Consider the following 20,373-nt stretch of genomic DNA (forward strand, 5'->3'; position numbering starts at 1 on the left):
ATCGATCGACCGTCATTTACAACACATTTCACAACTTTGAGTTTAACATAAAGAATTATAAGAAATTAAAAAATAAAAAATTACAGAGTGACCAAATATATATCAAGAGGATCGGAAAATCTACTACATATATGATCTCTAATATATATATATTATTATATTTAGGCTCGTCATGTTTTCCTGATAAAGTACTTTAAGGTGGGTTCTTTCCACTATCAATATATAGATAACTAGAGGGAAGAATTGCTAAAAGAATGCCACCAAATATAAAGTTGGTAGTGGCCCATTGCGCTATTGAGTGCGCAAATCGATTTTGAGTTCAATTGATTTTTTGAAGTACTAGCCTTTGTCAGAAATTGGTGAAAGTACAATATCTTCAGTAATTGCAGAAATCGTCCAGTCAGCGAGTTCTCCCTCAATAGATAAAATTACTAATTGAGCATCTCCTTCAAGAGAAATTGATGGATAATTTAGATGCTTTGCCAAACTAGTAGCCAACTTTGCTACTTGAGCTTCTACTAGGATAAGTAAGTTTGTAAGGATTTCCTCAGTCCAAATCTCTATGATTTCTCCTTTAGAGTTTCTACAGAACGCTGATGTTGTTGATGATGAATTTCTGACCGTTTCATCAAAGGAAATGCTAAAATGATCTACAGGGGGCGCTGCCATCCCGTTGTCAATTTTGCTTATTTCTTTCTGGCCCAAGCTTCAAGATTTTCTTGGTAGAAGAAGTTTAGTTGCTTAGAAGCTGTTTGCATAGACAAATCCAATTGGTAGTTAGTTATATCATTTCGTAGTCGCCATATAAAGTCTAGGATCAGAGCTGCAAAAATCTAGAATGGGTGTTCTTCTTGAGAGGTTAAACCAAGTTTCCTCTTTGGATTGACGATGAGAAGGATCCAGTTATTTATAGAAGTTAGCCTCAAAGATGAGAGATTTAGAGGCCAGCTGCTTTGACTCCATAAAATTCTACTAATTGGGCATTCAATGACGAGATGGATTAGAGATTATTCATTGTCATCACATAACGGACTTTGAGTCGTTGAAATATGAGGAATAAAGCTTTTGAGTCTCTCTTTTGTGGGAAGAATATTCCAAGCTATTTTCTAGAGAAAGAGCTTGTGACGATTATGGATCTTCAGTTTCCAAATTTTATCCATTCGGAAGCTAGAGGACATATTCACTGCTGAATTCTCAATCTCGGTAGCAAGATGATAAGCTGTTTTAACATAGAATTTCCCTTTTTTGGTTTTTTGTCCATATCCGACTATCTTCTCTATGGTTGGAGCAAGGCAAAGGTATTCTTTGAATTTCTTTGATGCATTCTCGCTGGAATAAGGTTTCCATTTTATGGGCATCCCAAGTTTTAGAAACTTGGTTTATCAAGTTTGAGACTCTAAGAGTTTATGGGAATTCAGTAATATTGTTAAGTGGGATGGGTTTAAAATTTTCCAGAGTTGGTATCCAGGGATCCAACCAAACCCTTACTAATGAACTATTAAGAATTTGAACGCAAGTACCTTTTTCTAAGAGATTCTGCGTCTTGAGAATGCCTTTCCAAAGGGTTGAGTCCGAAGCCTTCATTGTAGCTTGTTCAAAAGTACTGTTTTGCAAATATTTCTTTGAGAGGAGTGTTTTCTAGATACTAGTGTTTGGTTGATTCATTTCCCATCCCGTTTTTGCGAGTAAAGCTGCATTCACATTTTCCATGAGGCATAGGCCTAAACCTCCTGCTTTTTTGGGTTGACAAATCGACAACCAAGATTTAAGATATAGCTTGTGCTTTTGATCCTTCTTCGTGCCCCAACAGAAGTTTTTAAAGTTGGTATTAAGAGATTTACATACCAACTTTGCGAGCCTATGTGTCAACATTTGATATGTTGGTATAGTACTTGTCACTGTTCTGATAAGCATAGTTCTTCCTAATTGAGATAATACCTTTGCTTTCCGTCCTTCAAGTTTTTTGTTTATTTTCGCCATCATTTCTTTATAGCCATCCTTCTTAGATCCACTCAAAGAAGTCTATATCCCCAAATATTTCATTCTGGCTTAAGTTCCATTGTACAGTAGATTGGCTAGAGTAATCTCACGTGTGAGCTGTTGGTATTTCGAGTGATGAAGATTGATAACTTTTGTTAGTTGACTCATTGCCTTGACCAAAATTGATATTTTTCCAAATTTTCTCTGATCGATCTTACTGTTCTCACTTTTGCTTTCCCAAAAATTATCAGATCATCGGCAAAGAATAAATGAGAGATAGAAAGGCTATTTCGACTAATTTTGATACCTTCTATTTGCCCTATTGCTTCATATCTAGCTATGAGTCTTGAGAGTACTTTTGTACATAGAATAAATAAAAAGGAAGTGATTGGGTCCCATTGTCTGAGACCTCTTTGGGCTTGAAAGAAACATCTTATAGAGCCATTGATAAGGATAGAGAAAGTAGTTGTTGTAATACACTCCTTGATTAAATTAATCTATGTCGAGCCAAAAACCCAAGGCTCTCATAATAGTGAACAAAAGATTCCATTCTAGTCAAAATCATTCTCCATATCCAGCTTTAAAGCCACTTGCCCTCTTCCCTGAAGATATTTTGAGGTAGTGAAACATCTCATGAGCAATAATAAAATTTTCTTTGATATAACGGCCTAGAACAAAAGCTGCTAGGAGAGGAGATATGATGTTTGGGAGGGTTCTCTTCAAACGATTGGCCATGATTTTTATGATGGTTTTGTAGATGACGCTTGGCAAACTAATCGACCTATAATTCTGGGGAGAGTTTGGATTTTCTATTTTTGGAATAAGAGCAATATTTGTATGGTTCATATGCCAAAGCAATTTACCACTTCTGAAAAAATTTTAAACAGCTGCAATGACCTCTTTTTTAACAATCTTCCAGCAGTGTTTGTAGAAGAGGGCCGTCATTCCATCTGGACCCGGAACTTTGTGATTCGGGATTTGCTTTAGTACTTCGTATATTTCTGCTTCTGAAGGCAAGGCTGTAAGTAATTCATTCTCAAGATCCGAAATTTGTTTCTCAAAAAGGTTTTCAAGATCATCAAGGATGGTGGGATTCGACGAAGCATAGATTGTCCTAAAATGATTAATGAAAATTGATTGATCAATGATATCCTAGTCCATTGTCCAATTACCTGGGCTTATTTTAATGGAGTCAATTCCATTTCTTCTTCTTCAGATTGTTGTTGAGAGATGATAAAATTTTGTATTCAAGTCTGACGTCAAAAGCCAATTTATTCTTGATTTTTGCCTCTATAATGTTTCTTTATATTTAAGATGTTCATGAAGCTAAAGTTGCAAATCTTTTTCTCTTTGCAAACCCCATTGTGTTGGAGGATTACTTTGTAAGTGGTTAAGCTCCCTTTCGATGTGCTGAATATTTGCATAAATTTTCCCGACATGAATTTTTTTCCAAAGCTTAAGAGTTTTCTTAGTATTCTTAATCTTGTTGCAGAGTATAAAGGCTGGGTTGTCGTTGAAATTTTTCTGCCACGCTTCTTGGATAATAAGACTACTAAGTGGATCCCATGTCTAGAATTCTTTAAATTTGAAAGATGTAACTCTTCTTGTATTTTTGTTGTATTTAGTAATAAAGGATGATGATCTGAGATTGAGTTTGTAAGGTGCTGTATAGTTACATTTGGAAAAAGTAATTGCCATTTTAAGCTTGCTATTCCACCATCCAGTCTTTCTCTGGATCCAGTCACTGCTATAATTTTTATTTCAAAGAAATCACGAGTGTAGACTACATCGAGCTAGCGTTGTAAAGAAAGTAACGACAGCGAAAAATATAAAAAAAAAAAAAACTTAATCAGTGAGAACTGCAAGGTGGAGGATACAGTCTGCCACTGGTGGTGGGTTTGATATTAACGCATTGGAAAGTAGCCGGCCCGTCTCTTCCACTGTATCTGATGTCTATGTCAGTGACCTTCACATCTTGACATGGAAACGACTTGCTACAAAGTAGTTTGACCACATCCTTTGTACTAGCTGTTCCTCGTATGTTCTTGAAGCTAATGTTGCTGATCTTAACCTTTGAAGGAATCTAGCATATATATATATATATATAAATATATATACCGGCCCAACGACCACCATCCGATCAATAAAAGTATTAGTTATATTCATTAACTTTGAATATTAATATGAAGTCAATCACATGATGTACACAACATGCATGGTTGATATACTATTGTATGTACGTACCTGCGCTTTGCATTGATTCCATGGGCAGTATAGTTGATCTATGAGCATAGAGGTGCTTACATTCTTCATGAGGAGATTCTCGAAACGCATGTCAGAAGCAGTCCCGGCAAAGGAGTTAGGCCAGGTCTTGATTCTCACGCCATTTTGTGTATTTATGAATGTGCAGTTAACAACGTTGACTCCAACTACAGGCGCTTCATTTTTGTACTTACCAAGACTTCCTACGCTGATTCCATGGCCAGGCCCGCAAGTTACTCCCTTGATAAGTATATTCTCACTGCCATCACCAAGAGAGATACAATCATCACCGGTTGCAATCTTTGTATCAATAATCTTGATTCCAGTTGACCGCCCAATATGGATTCCATCCGTGTTGGGACTATGATCAGGTGCTATGACATTTACGTGTTGGAAGGTAACGTTTTTGCAGCCCAACAAATTAATGTGGAACTGTTTGCTATCCAATGATGTTATGTCCTTGATCAATCCATTGGTGATGAAATCGAACCTTAAGCTCTGCTCATGATAATAGAAAGGATAATTAATTAGCGCCATCGACAAATTGCTTAATTAGGATGAAATTAATGTTGGAAATTATATACAGATGATCGACGTTAGATAGAAGTGATCAAAACTCACAATGGGAAGGTCACCGCAGTATCTAATACCGGAACAAGATCTTTTTCCCCAAACGTGTTTGCCTTTGGCATCAAAAGTTCCACCGCCAGACAAAGTGAAGCCATCGATCCTCTGAAAATTGACCCAACTACCAGACTTGAAGTAACCTCGGTCGCCTGGGGCTAATAAAATGCCTCGAACCTGAAGCTCGATATGACCCTTGCATGGACCCATAAACTGCACTGCTCCCAACCTGTACGTCCCTTTTGGGATCACCACTGTGTTCGTACCCGGTGTTTGACACGCATCTTTCCAAGCTTTTGTCAAAGCCTAATTATTAAAGACCACGCAAAACTATTTTAATTAATTAGCAATGCCAGAAAATATAACCATCATGCATATTACTATATATAGTACGATGAGAATGAATGCATTGCATCGATCGGACGTACCGCATGCAAATTAACATTATATATACATATATATATATATATATATAATAGGTATAACGTACGTACCGGGGTGATATCTGAATTAACCTGGGCTCCGTACTTTCTGATATTAATGTTAGCACCGGCAGCGGATGCTGCAGCCAACAACAAGAACAAAGCAATCGTGGGGAGATTCATTTTCAAACCCATTTTTAATTAATGGTTTATGATGATTTTGAAAAGAAAAATGGGTTTGAAAAAAGAAAGCTAGCGCTAGTACTGGGTCTGAATTGGCTTGGCCTGTTTGTTTGAATATTTATAGTGCAAAGAAGAAGCTCTTCACCACTACTACCATTCCAAACAAGTACCAGCTTATAACTAACTAATTTCATTTTTGTACGCGCGCAAGATCAGGTCTGCATGCATGGTTTTAGGCAATATTTATAGTTAATTTTACGGCCAACCACGTGTTATATATACCAAGTATATATTAGCCTTTAATTAATTAGCCAATTAATTGGGCGCTCTAATTAATTTGAATTAATAGGAATTAAATTGCGATCTAACTAGCACCTTTCACTATATATATATATATATATTTGCCCCCGTGCATGCCTTGCAGACACGTACAGCTACAGATTAATAATGATAAAAAAGCTAGCTAGCTACTAGCTAGATCATTGATCATATCCAGTATATAATTGAATTATTTTACTTATCATTTAGAGAAAAAAGAAATAAAAAATAAATTTTAAAATCATGTGATCTGTCCTCGAATACAACCTACACGAACAGTACTAGGCCATGAAAACACGAAACTTTGTCCAACTAAGTTAAAAAGCTAGGCAAAAACAATTAATTCATGATCACAACGTAGTACATGTTTTAATTGGACCTAATTATAACCAAGCCTTTGTCAGGCTATTTTCAATACAAGTTATTTTTCAAATATGTTGTTTTTATTTTTTATTTTTTGTTATTTTTGTTACTGATCACGACGTAGCTAGCATGCATTTTGAACATTTTCCAAACATCAATATTAATTTGTTGCGCATGTCACGTCCTTTAGTTTACGCATACCAATATTTCCCTAATTTGCAGATTTAATGGTATTCCATGGATATAAATAGCCGGGTGCTAGCTAGCAACTGCCACCCGACTTCTATGGCCTCAATTTTGGGAGTTTCCATGAAGTTGTGGATCTTCAATCTAGCTAGTTCCTTCCCCCCCTTACATGCAACTTAACCCACGAATGATACAATTACGTAAACATTATCAAGTAATTGGTTTCAAGCTTTATTGGTGTTGAGCTCGTGTTCTCCACTATATTTAATATATATATATATATATATAAATATCAAACCAAACTAAACCAAAATGTCGTACGAAATACTCAATATTTACACCAATATCCTATATATACAACCTCCGTCGACGAAACAAAAATTTTAAATCCATATATATAAACTAGCAGATCAAAGTTGATATGGGTTTGAAATTGAGTATTTCAACCCTATCATTAGTACTTCTTGTTTTCCTAACATCGGCCGCCAATGCCAAATCGACTATCTTTAATGGAAAACTCTTCTTTCAAGTGACTTGAGTTCCCATATAAAGGATGACTCCTCTGCATTTCTGGTTTCATTTGAAAGAGAGATTTCGTGTTTTGTGGAGCGGGAAGCTTATTTCGTCTTCATCGAATGGTGCTTTCTTGTGTTTTCTATCCGTTTGAAGAGTGAAACTAGAAATGTCCTCCTCCATTTGAAACCATCGCCATTGACATCTCCTCTCCTATCAAAATCTCATTGAAACGATCGAAATCTCCTCCCCCATCGAAATCTATTTCCCTATCTGAAGACTGTCCTCCCCCATTTGAGGATTGAAATCACTAACCCTAACCCGTCGTTGTTCCTCCCAAATTTGAAACTATCCCTAACCCTAATGCTGCTTCTCCATTCCCCAGTCGCATTCCCCCATTTAGGACCTGCCTTGATATTCCCCATCGTAATCCCGACCCCACAGGTCACAACGCCTGAGTGCCATTTGTTCTTCGTCCTGCTCTGTTTCTTCAATCTCTGAACACACCCTAAAACCTTAACTGGAAACCTACAAATTAGTGCTTGAATGCATAGGCGCATGGTCAACTCAGAGTTATCGAGAATATATGTAGGTAATTCAGAATCAAAATCGAGGTGAGTTCTCTTGAATCCTCTTACCTATTAGTTAATCATACTTCTTTGAATATTGATGAGTATGGTTAGTGTTTTCTTTATCGCAGTTGGTTTTGGATAATGGAAACTACTATTGAAAGTTTTTCCCCTACTACTGTTGGAATGTGGATAGCTCGCCATTAATATGTTGACAGTGAATATGTACTTGATTTTATTGTTGAAAGGAAGCATGTTGATGATTTACGTTGTTCATTCAGGGATAATCGATATGGGGACCAAAAACTGAGGCTTTTGGTATTTCAAATAACTCAATGCCTTGTATTTCGTTCTTGAAGTTTCCCTGCCGCTGTTATTTTTGGTGTTAAAATTTGCTACAAACACATACATGAATGGATGGTTGCTTTGAGAGTAAAAAACTCTTGCTCTTGTGGTCTGTTGAGCATGCTTAAAGCTAGAGCATTTGAAGTTCTTTCCTAGTAATTTTAGTTTTAGGATTTCACTTTGCTTGTGTAAGAATTTGCTACTCTGTCTCAGGCATGTGAATAAATGCCATGTAACCTAATTAATTTTCATTTGTTATCTGAAGCAATCATTATTATTTTTGTTTTGATTAGCTATTATGCTTGCTCTTGCTTGTGTGGATGCAAGCCAGTTTAATGATATTTTTTTTCCTTATCTTGTTAGTGTGCTTTTAATTCTTTAAAGTCTAAGAACAAGTTTCACCTTTGGGGAAGCCATTGGAGGCATGGAGATTCTTTGTTGTTTGCTTTGGCTTGTGCACAGGTACCATAAAATTCATTTTCACTTGTACTTATCAAAAAATAAATATTCATTTTGATTTGTAAAGTTGTAATTAACTCGAGAAAGTTTTTAAAACCGGTTTCATGTTCTCAATATACAATGGCTAGTGAAATGGCTTTCAAATAGAAGTATGGAAGTAGTTATGATTGATGACCAAGTCCTGCTGGATAGTCACCGTCGTTGTTGCTTCGAGTGTAAGGTACCTAAGTGGTATAGGATTGATGTTGCCCGTTGAAGCAGTTTGCAATGGGTTAAATACTCTAATGCTGTGTGATCAACCACACTGTCATACTGGAGGGATAATTTAATAGATAGGTATTCGGTCAGCCATGCTGTCATGGAATCACGTGTTGGGTGGTTTAGCTAAAACTTGTCCTTGAGTTAAGCCTAAGTTGTATGCAAATGTTACTTAAAAAAAAAAAATAAATTGTATGCAAATATTACTTCTAAAAAAAAAAGAAAAAAGGTGTATGCAAATGTTGAGACTTGAGATAACTTATAAAATGAGGAAGTGCAAAGATAGTTCACATATTGTATTCATCTAAAGTTGGGGGCATTAAGAAGTTGGTGAAGATTTTCCATCTTTGAGTGAGAAGTATGGTAACTATTCTAGAAAGAACTTCAGACTCCTGTTATGATGCAAACTAGTAAATTCTTTCTTCAAAATATGTTCTCTCTCTCTCTCTCTCTCTCTCTCTCTCTCTCTCTCTCCATTCTTGATTGATTAGCTACGCACGTGCATAGTGGCTCTTGAATTCATAACTATTTCTGGCAACATATTCTTTTGGGTAGGAGATACCAGTTGAGCTACAATTCATTGGCTAGCTCGATTGACTTGCTCTATTTTCTTTTTTACTCACTTTTTAGTTGGTGCATATCTGCAAGCTCATTCACCTTTGTAAAAATATTGCAATTCTGCTTCTTTTGACATGCTAACACAATGATAATATGATTTGAATCTCTTAACTCTTCTATGCTCTCAAAATATATTTTTATGAGTTGCCTTTCTTTTCCATATCAGGTTATGTATGTCTTTGTAATGCGTCCTGAGAGCTTGTCGAAAGCATATCAAGACTTCATCCAAAAGATCGATCCTGTTGTGCAGCTTGTATACAAGGCAGTGATTTTTGGAATTCTATGAAAGTAGTTCTGATTTTTAACATTTTTTTTTCCTTGGCTTGACGCTTTTCACCATGATGTGCATCTTGGGCCAAAATTCTTAAGGCACATTTATTTCTTCAAGATCTTTGTGGTTTAAACTATATCAGATTGAAGGATGCAATCTTGTCGTGACCTAGCCTGTTCAATATTTAAAAAAACAAAATTTAAAAGGAGGTTGATCATTTTTTATGTGTAATATTAATAGGGATTACCATATTGTAACTATTTTAGATGGGCAGATAGTAATATAGACAGAGAGAACAAACTTGTAAAGAGAGAAAATGAATTGTTGAGAAAGGAAGAAGTGCTCCACCAGATAGAGGGTGAGATCGATAAGAGGGAGATGGTGCTTCACAAGATAAATGATGAGATGGAGAACAGGAAGTTGGCTATCCACGATGATCAAGTTGATCTTCGAATGAAACAAGCAGAAGTGCAGCATTCACGCACACTACTTCATGTTTATTGGGGATTTGTCATAGTTATTTCATGTTATTTAATAGGATCTACGTGAATTCCCAATGTTGGTTTGCTTTTGTAAATAAAACTCTACCAATCTGACAGGTTATGTAATGGATGGGTTAGGTTATCTAAAGAAATTGTTAGGTTATGTAAGTTGTGTTGTATGCTGGTGGAAATCTATTAGAAATCTATTGTACAAATAAGTACAATGATAATGACCAATTGTTATGTTATCCTTATCTCTTTAGCAAATTATTGGCTCTGATTAAGAACACTTGTTGTATGTTAATGGAACTCTATTTTTTGTACTAGATAGTCCAAGTCATGATATTTGCTACAAAAATATTGTTGGGAAGTCATACTGTACATAATTTCAAGTTGCTTGTGCATCTTCTAGTTAGTGCTTGAATGATCTTGCACTGAGCGAATTCAAGAAAGTAACTACTTCAACCAACTAACTACAGTTGGATGAATGCAGGATGAGCAATTGTTTGTGCTCTGTCATAGTACCTTGTTTGGTAGTCCAGGGTGTAGGAGCTACTGATTCCAGTTTATGGAGGGGCAGTGCTCTATTGATGCCACACATATTCTAACATCCCCACCCCACCCCACCAAAAAAATAAAAAATAAATAAAAAAGGAAAAAAAATTTGAAGATCACTATCTTGTTTGCTTAAGGATATGAAAGTTGTTTGGACAATTAAATTTGAAACTACCCAGTTTGGAAAAAAAAAACAAAAAAATAAAAAACAAAAAAAGAAAGAACAAGAAAAAAAGAACTCGGAAACTTTTACCCACAAAACCCAGATTGGCCATGACAGATAATAGAGGAACCTGGAATATGTTATTCATAAGGAGATCAAGAAGCTAAGTTCAACAGGGGGATTGTTATTCACATGAGGGCAAAACTTTAACACTCTTTACCAGCAAGAAAATGTTCAACAAGGAACAACAACAATATCTACATATTACAACATGGTACAACAGTGGCTAGCTACATATTACAACAAGAGTAGTTTGAGAGTACAAGAAACAACAACAACAATAGACTCTTGATTTTAATACAAGAAGTTTGAATCTTCACAAGAGTCACCAAGTAATGAGAGAGCTAAATATGAACAACAGCAAGAACACCTAAAATCAAAAGAAACCACCAAACGCTTAACCCTTCCCTCCATCCAGAAAACTTCAACAACAGAGAAAAGATGGAGATTGTAGATACTAGTGATTAGAAATAGGTGGAGGGGAGCTGTTCATGGGTGTTTCGGCTGATGAAAATTATTTGGTACACGAAAATTATTTTGCTCTAATGCAGTGGGGGAAATGTGCTTACCTACCAGAAACTGCAGGATTCGACACTCCAGAAGTGGGGTCGAAGCTTATGGCCGATCTGAAGACAGCGTTGGGATTGCTTGGTGGAGGACAAACAGAGGGATGTCTTATAGTAGGCGAAAGAACGAGTGGGAGAGGAATGCAAAAATGGGGATCTGAGCGGGAGATGAATGCGAAAATGGGACTTGGTCATTCCTCTTGTTTTTCAAAAAAAAATATATATATATATATATATAAAACAATTGCTAACGTGGCACCACGTCAGCAAGTCTGTTTGCAAATTCGTCCACAAGTCGCTTGTACCTAGAAGAACTCATCTTTAATATTGTAATGAAGTATGGAGGAAAGGTTAAGGAAGATATCATCCTGGTAGGCAATCTTGAACTCCCAACTTACTACTTTGAGATAACAAAAAGTATAAGTTTTATGCTAGCTAATTGCTTCCTCTGCTAATTAAACTCAGTTTCAGGACTAATCATTTTGCATGCAGACTTTGACAAATGCTTGGAAGGATCGTGTGCAACGCCAGGTGAGACTAAAGTTGTGGTACCAGCTGGGACATAAAGGTTGGGCCCAATACAATTAAATGGTCCATGCAAAGGTCCCATTGAGCTTAAGGCCGTTAGAGGCACCTTACAGGCCGGCTCCAAGAGACCTTAGTTTCTTCAAGTGGGGCAGTTGGGTTTGTTTTGAACGTGTAACCAATTAACTTTGTCAGGCAATGGAACTTTTGATGGCCAAGGAGAATCTGTTAGGGATAAATATAGCGGTGCCCTCCCAATTGTAAGTTCGTGACTTTTATCTTCAATGAATCTGTCCCTAATATACAATAGCATTCTCATATATAGAACTTGCCCATGAAAAATATATGCACTCTAACTTTGTGGATCAGCTAAATAATGTTTGAAAAATGAACAGAACATAAGGTTCGACTTTATCACCAATTCAATGATTCAGGGCGTAATGTCGTTGTATAGCAAACAGTTCCACGTCCATGTTTTTCATTGCAAAAACGTTACCCTATTGCACTTAAATATTAGAGCACTTGAAGATAGTCCCAACATAGATGGAATCCACATAGGGTGATCGACTGAATCCGTGTAATAGACTCAAAGATCGAAATCAGTAATGATTGTATCTCTCTTAATGATGGCAATCAGGATATACTTATCCAAAAAGTAGCTTGTGGATCAGCATAAGAAGTCTTGGTAAGTATGAGAGTGAAGAACCTGTGGTTGGGGTTAAAGTTGTAGATTGCAACCTAAAATATGATGAATGGCGTAAGAATCAAAACATAGTCTGCTTCCCTTCCTGGCACTGCCTCTGATATGCATTTTGAGAACATCTACATGAGAAATGTCAGCAATCCTGTCATCATAGATCAAGTTTATTGCCCGTGGAATCAGTGCATGCAAAGTACAGGTAATTATATAATATAAAGTCAGTTTCAATTTATTATCTTCTTGTTTAAAGTTGAAAAAGTATTACTCATATCGCAAGTACTATTTTTGTTATGTTTCTTGGTTCTAGATTCCCTCGAAGATTGAGATTAGCGGGGTTAGCTTCAAAAACATACGAGAAACCTCTCAAACTAAGGTGGCCGTCAAGCTTCTTTGTAGCAAGGCAATACCATGCATGTGAAAATGTTGAGATTAGTAATATAGACCTCGTATACCAAGGAAGAAATGGACCTGTGACATCTCAATGTACCAATGTTAATCCCACCATGTCGGGCAAACAGAATTTCTTTCTTGTACTCTTAAATAAATTTGCTAGCTAATTACAAGTTAAGTGTATTTATGATATAAGTAAAGTTCAGCTTGAGTTTGTATGGACGCTATAAGTACTATTGGAAAGCTATTTTGGATTCATCAACGCCAAAACAATGATGCCATATTAACTTTTATATATATGTATAAATACCCATTTGGGGCAGAGCTTATCAGCCTATCTACATATAAATGACCAGATTATAATTACAATCATGCTAATAGTTGTTCAATCTTGTTTTAGATTTCATTTTTTTTTTTTTTTACCTTCTTTTCATGATCTCCTTTTAATTTTTGTTTTGTGTCTATGATGATCATGGGCGTTAATTGTAGAAATCAATTTCTTTTGGTTTCTCCTTTAAAAGAATGAAATGAGGGATGCTAATTATATGGAGGCAGCCTGTTGGTTTACGTCTCCATTTTGTTTATTTTTACATAGTTTTGCTGCTTTGAAGTCAACATAAATCCACTATACATATAATATATATATTTATATATGTGTGTGTGTGTGTGTGTGTGTGTGTGTGTGTGTGTGTGTTACGTCTGTTTGAAATAGAAATTATGTGGACACAACATACAAGCTATACTCGGAATTAATCACGAAAACTATTAGCTATATATAGAAACAACAGTACTAATAATTCCTCTTAATTAATTATTAGAAACAACGTACGCGTACAAGTGCTACTGGAGCTAAATATATATATTAATGATGGATCAACAGATCACTTGAATTAGGTGAAACCGTGCATGCCTTGGAATCATAGATTGCACAACAATTAACAAGTAATTGGTTTCAAGTTTTAAATTAAAGGTGCTTAGCCTGTCTACTGTTAGGCGCTTGTGGTACGGGGCATACAATTATAATTGAAGTAGAAATGAGAAAGAATAAAACAAATAATAAGGAACTTCAATTGTAGAAGAATTTCACTTATAACAAAAGGATTACAAGAATTTCTCTCTTGAATAAGGAGAGCACAATTGACAATACCCTCTCTTATAAAAGGAGAAAACTCACTCTTTCTTATAAAAGGAGAGACAATATATAGGAGAAATCTCACTATTTTTCTCTCTAAAACTCTCTCTCTTTCTCTAAATTTTTCTTTCAAAATGGGATAGGTTTCTAAAAGCAAAAACATGTATTTATAGGAGTTAAAGGAGGTGGAAGATAGCAGAAGCAAGTGGAAGATGGCGGAAGCAAATGTGAACGCAAGCTTGATGTAGGTTGTCAACTAGCCACCATTTTTGACCCATAAAGAAGATAGCGGAAGCAAGTGGAAAATGGCGGAAGTAAATGTGAACGCAAGCTCAACTAGCCACTATTTTTGACCCATAAAAGTGGCTTTACCGCTACATATCTCCCACTTAAAGTCACTTTTGTAATCCTTCTATCTTTTCTACACTTTCCATCTCTATGCCGCTTACATATCTGCTAAGCCTAAGGAGGATCGACACCAGATAAACTTGTCATTATTAATTGGCTTTGTTAATATATCTGCTAGGTTGTCTTTTGTATGGATTTTTTGTATATCCACACTTCCTTCTTCCACCTTCTCACGAACGAAGTGATACTGAACTTGTATGTGCTTTGTCCTTGAATGAAATACTGGATTCTTTGCCAAATGCAAAGCGCTCTGACTATCACAAAATAAATCAACCTTCTCTTGTACGTGTCCGAGCTCTGCCAGTAGCATTTGCAACCATACTGCCTCTTTGCTAGCTTGTGTAGCTGCGACATATTCTGCCTCCGTTGTAGAAGTAGCCACGATAGACTGTAATTTTGAAACCCAGCTTACAGCTCCTCCAGCAAGAGTAAACACATAACCTGAGGTGGACTTGCTCTTGTCAAGATCACCTGCATAATCTGAATCAACATAGCCTCTGACAGTAAAGTCTGATCCTTCATAACATAATGCGACATTTGAGGTACCCTTGACATATCTCAGGATCCTCTTTACAGCACTCCAATGCTCTTTATCAGGATTCGCCATGTATTGACTAACCACTCCCACTGACTGTGCAATGTCTGGTCTTGTACAAACCATAGCGAACATTAAGCTACCCACTGCTGATGCATACGGTACTCGAGACATTTCCATCCTCTCTGCTTCATTGCTAGGACTCATACTTGAGGATAACTTGAAATTAATAGGAAGAGGGGTAGAAATTGGCTTACAATCTTGCATGTTGAAGCGTCGCAAGATTTTCTTCAAATAATTTTTCTGAGAAAGCCATATCTTCCTATTATTTTTGTCTCGGTAAATTTGCATCCCTAGAATCTTGTTTGCTGGTCCCAAGTCCTTCATTTCAAACTCCCTAGCCAACTGTGCCTTTAAGTCTGTAATACGATCTTTGTTGGGGCCTGCTACCAACATGTCGTCAACATACAACAACAGAATAATGAAATTACCATCACCAAATCTCTTGTAGTAAACACAAGGATCTGAACTATTTCTGTTGTATCCAAGGCTCATGATAAAGGAATCAAATCTCTTACACCAACATCTCGGCGCCTGCTTGAGACCGTATAGAGATTTGTTCAACCTGCAAACCAAGTTCTCTTTTTCTTTTTCTTCAAAACCTTATGGTTTGAGCATGTAAATTTCTTCTTCAATTTCTCCATGAAGAAATGCAGTTTTCACGTCCAGTTGTTCTAAGCACAAGTCAAATGTAGCACACATCACAAGGACTGCTCGAACCGTTGAGAGTCAAACAACAGGAGAGAATATTTCGTTGAAGTCTACGCCTTCTTTCTGAGCGAATCCTTTCACCACCAATCTAGCACGATACCGCTCCACTTGGTCATTGCCATTTCATTTGATCTTGTAAATCCATTTGTTTCTGATGGCCTTTCTTCCTTGTGGTAGTGGTACAAGATCCTATGTTTTGTTTTTATGGAGAGCTTCAATTTCTTCTTGCATTGCAACCATCCACAGAGAAGCTTCTTGACTATTTGTAGCCTCATGGAAAGTTGACGGTTCTCCATCTTCTGTTAGTAGACAGTATGCGACATTTCCCTCCATGATGTACTCTGAGTGCCAAGCTGGTTCTCTTCTCTCCCGAGTTAATCGTCGAACTTGTGGAATTGCACACTCAGCTTGTTCTTGTTCTTCGTGCTCTGATATTGCTTTAGAAGAATCTGGAACTTCTAATTCTTGTCTTTCTTCAACTTGAACTGTAGTAGTCTCTGGTTTCTCTTTTGAAGCGCAATCATTTTCTTTTTCTTGTACCTTATCTTCTACAAATACAACATCCCTGCTGATTAACACCTTGCGGGCAGTGGGATCCCACAGGCGATACCCCTTGACTCCATCAGCATACCCTAAGAAAATACATTTTCTAGATTTTGGATCTAGCTTTGATGTTTCTTGGGCGTTGTACATAACATAAACTGGACTTCCAAATGTATGTAAGTGAGAATAATCAGCTGGCTTATCAGTCCACATCTCCATCGGCGTTTTCAGATCAATTGCGGTTGATGGTGACCGATTGATCACATAACAAGCAGTCTTGACTGCTTCTGCCCAAAATGACTTGGCCATTCCCGCAGTTCTCAACATCGCTCTTGTTCGTTCTAACAAGGTTCTGTTCATCCGCTCTGCTACTCCATTTTGTTGTAGAGTGTATGCCATCGTGAGCTGCCTTTTGATACCTTCTTGTTGACAGAAGCTATCAAATTCAATACCAATATATTCTCCTCCATTGTCTGTCCTTAAACACTTGATCTTCTTTTCAGATTCAAGCTCAACCCGCGCTTTGAATATTTTGAAAACTGGAAATACATCTGCTTTATTTTTTATTGGATACACCCAACATCTCCTGGAGTAATCGTCAATAAATGACAAAAAGTATTTTGCTCCTCCTAGGGACAAAATTGGTGCTTGCCAAACATCAGAATGGATTAGTTCTAAGATAGCTTTACTTCTAGCAGAGGAACTACTGAATTTCAATCTGTGTTGCTTACTAGTAACACAATGCTCACAAAAAGGTAATGAAACCTTTTTGAGCCCTGGAAGAAGCTTTTGTTCAGCAAGAATCTTCAAACCTCGTTCTGACATGTGGCCAAGCTTACGGTGCCACATCATTGTTAATTCTTCTGCCGAACTTGCCAACGCAGTGGATGCTTCTCCTTCTTGTTGTGTTTCTCCTTTAAGCATGTACAAATTTGCAGCTATCTTTTCCGCTTTCATCATTACAAGCGCGCCTTTAACTATTTTCATGATCCCATCTTGAATATGGGTTTTACACCCACTATTATCTAATTGTCCTAAAGACAATAGATTTTTCTTCAGGCCTTTCACATGTCGTACCTCCTGAATGGTGCGAACTGTACCATCACATATCTTCAATTTAATGGTACCAATACCAGCAATCTCCAAGGCATGATCGTCTCCCATGAACACAGATCCTCCTGAGATAGGTTCATATTGATAGAACCATTCTCTCCGGGGAGTCATATGCCATGTTGCTCCTGAGTCAATAAGCCAGACATCAGCAAATCTTCTTCTACCTTCAGTAACTGTTGTTGCCTCACTGTATAAAATTTCACCATCATCCGAGGTGCTTGCTACACAACCCTGAGCTTTTGACAACTCAGGGCCTTTTCCTTTGGCTTCTTCGTTCTTCTTAATTGAGATGCTAACACTCCCTTTTGTAGTGCCCTTTCTTGCCACAGTGATGACACTTGACATTCTTCTTACTTCTGGATTTTGATCTACTCTGATTTTGACTCCCACTGGGGCCACGTTCCGTTGATCTCCCTCTCGTCATTACCAAAGCTTCGGCTTGTTGTGAACCTCCTGGTCTATCTTCTTTGCTTTTGCGCCGACTTTCTTCTTCAAGAACTGCAGCTGCAATATCATCGAAGACTAGAACTTCAATGTTGTTGGTTAAGTTGATGATGAGTTGATCATACGAATCATGTAGACTTTGAAGTAGAATTTCAGCACATTCACCCGTCTCTATGTTATGCCCCATTGCTGTGAGCTGTGAAAATAAAGTGTTGAGGGTGTTGATGTGGTCTGTCACCATAGTTGACTCCATCATCCGAAGGGTGTAGAGTTTTCTTCTCAAGAAAATTTTGTTGTGTAGTGATTTGGCCTCGTACAATTTTGTCAGAGTATCTCATATCTCTTTTGCTGTATTTTTCTCCGCCACACTTGACAATACTCCATCAGCTAGTGCTAGGTGCAGATTAGCAATAGCATTGCCATCCATCTCGTTCCACTTGCCGTTGTCAGTGATCTCATCGGGCCTATCTCCAATTGCCATCAAGCAATTATCTTTCCTTAAAATTGCTTTTATTCTCATTTTCCATAATGAGAAATTACTCCCATTGAACTTCTCTATTTCATACTTCATCGCCATTATTGAAGATGCCTCCTTTCCACTAATTGGATCTAACTGGAACACGAAAACCGGCTATAAACCTAATGCTCTGATACCACTGTTAGGCGCTTGTGGTACGGGGCATACAATTACAACTGAAGTAGAAATGAGAAAGAATAAAAGAAATAATAAGGAACTCTAATTGTAGAAGAATTTCACTTATAGCAAAAGGATTACAAGAATTTCTCTATTGAATAAAGAGAGCACAATTGACAATACCCTCTCTTATAAAAGGAGAAAACCCACTCTTTTTTATAAAAGCAGAGACAATATATAGGAGAAATCTCATTATTTTTCTCTCTAAAACTCTCTCTCTTTCTCTAAATTTTTCTTTCAAAATGGGATAGGTTTCCAAAAGTAAAAACATGTATTTATAGGAGTTAAATGAGGTGGAAGATAGCGGAAGCAAGTGGAAGATGGCGGAAGTAAATGTGAACGCAAGCTTGATGTAGGTTGTCAACTAGCCACCATTTTTGACCCATAAAGAAGATAGCGGAAGGAAGTGGAAGATGGCGGAAGCAAATGTGAACGCAAGCTCAACTAGCCACCATTTTTTACCCATAAAAGTCCATAAAAGTGGCTTTACCGCTACATCTACTCCACTATATATATATATATGATCCCCAACCAAATCAAATTTAAAATCTCATACCAATTACTCATCAATAGTACTGATCTCCCATATTTGCTTCATGTTCTATTAATTAAACTTTGTTTCATGATCAATACTTTTGCACGTAGCCTTTGACAAATGCTTGGAAGGATGCGTGCGCAACGCCAGGTCAGAGTAAACTTGTGGTACTAGCTGGGACGTACAGGTTGGGCCCAGTGCAGTTAAATGGCCCCTGCAAAGGTCCTATTGAGCTTAAAGTTCGAGCCACCTTAGTGGCTCCAAGTGACCTTAGTTTTTTCAAATGGGGCAGTTGGGTCAGTTTTGAACGTGTCGACCAGTTAACTTTGTCAAGCAATGGAACGTTTGATGGCCAAGGAAAATCTGTTTAGGGTAAATACAATGGTACCCTCCCAATTGTAAGTTCACGACTTCTATGTTTAATTAATCTTTGGTTAAATTTACCATTCCATTCTTATAAGTCTTACCCATAAAGCAATGTTTACACTTTGACTTTGTGGAGCTAATTAATAATGATTAAAATTTGAACAGAATATAAGGTTCGACTTTATCACCAATTCAATGATTCGGGGCATAACGTCGTTGGATAGCAAACAATTTCACTTGCATGTTTTTGCATGCAAAAAGGTTACCATATTCCACTTAAATATCAAAGCACCTGGAGATAGCCCCAATACTGATGGAATCCATATGGGGCGGTCAACTGGAATCAATATAATTGATTCAAAGATCGGAACTGGAGATGATTGTATCTCTCTTGGTGATGGCAATCGTGACATACTTATTCAAAAAGTAGCCTGTGGACCTGGCCATGGGATCAGCATAGGAAGTCTTGGTAAATATGAGAATGAAGAACCTGTGGTTGGGGTTAAAGTTGTAGATTGCAACCTAAGAAATACAATGAATGGCATAAGAATCAAAACATGGCCTGCTTCCCTTCCTGGCGCTGCCTCTAATATGCATTTTGAGAACATCTACATGAGAAATGTCAGCAATCCCGTCATCATAGATCAAGTTTATTGTCCATGGAATCAGTGCAAAGCACAGGTTATTATATAATATAGAGTCAGTTTCAATTTATCATCTTCTTTTTTAAAGTTGAAAAGGTATTACTCATATCGCTAGTATTTTTGTTATGTTTCTTGATTCTAGATTCCCTCAAAGATTAAGATTAGCCAGGTTAGCTTCAAAAACATACGAGGCACATCTCAAACTAAGGAGGCCATCAAACTTTTATGCAGCAATGAAATACCATGTGAGAATGTAGAGATTACTGATATAGACCTCGCATACCAAGGAAGTGATGGCCCTGCAACATCCCAATGTACTAATGTCAATCCCACCATTTTGGGCAAACAGAATCCTCCTGGCTGTACTCTAAAATAA

At 37.2% G+C, this 20,373-nt stretch overlaps 1 protein-coding gene and 1 pseudogene across 1 annotated transcript; one reads left to right on the forward strand and one right to left on the reverse strand.

Moving 5' to 3' along the window:
- Positions 1-3,657: 3,657 nt before the first annotated feature.
- LOC122307842 (exopolygalacturonase-like) lies at positions 3,658-5,577 on the reverse strand. The gene is made up of 4 exons (XM_043120945.1): positions 5,361-5,577; positions 4,864-5,172; positions 4,225-4,740; positions 3,658-4,063 (listed from the first exon to the last, which is right to left on the reverse strand). Exons 1-4 carry the CDS (start codon positions 5,481-5,483, stop codon positions 3,830-3,832), a joined length of 1,182 nt encoding a protein of 393 aa, XP_042976879.1. The 5' UTR covers positions 5,484-5,577; the 3' UTR covers positions 3,658-3,829.
- A 1,832-nt stretch (positions 5,578-7,409) lies between these two features.
- Positions 7,410-20,373, forward strand: LOC122306555 (annotated as a pseudogene).

This window comes from Carya illinoinensis, chromosome 4 (genome assembly GCF_018687715.1).
Source record: "Carya illinoinensis cultivar Pawnee chromosome 4, C.illinoinensisPawnee_v1, whole genome shotgun sequence".
NCBI classification, from domain to species: domain Eukaryota; kingdom Viridiplantae; phylum Streptophyta; class Magnoliopsida; order Fagales; family Juglandaceae; genus Carya; species Carya illinoinensis.

Excerpts from the sequence above, each read along its gene's own strand:
- LOC122307842 (XM_043120945.1), bottom strand. The coding sequence starts at position 5,483 with ATGGGTTTGAAAATGAATCTCCCCACGATTGCTTTGTTCTTGTTGTTG. Across the intron at positions 4,741-4,863 it reads ACTGCGGTGACCTTCCCATT|AGCTTAAGGTTCGATTTCAT; the intron begins GTGAGTTTTGAT and ends TATCATGAGCAG. Across the intron at positions 4,064-4,224 it reads GGAATCAATGCAAAGCGCAG|ATTCCTTCAAAGGTTAAGAT; the intron begins GTACGTACATAC and ends TATATATGCTAG.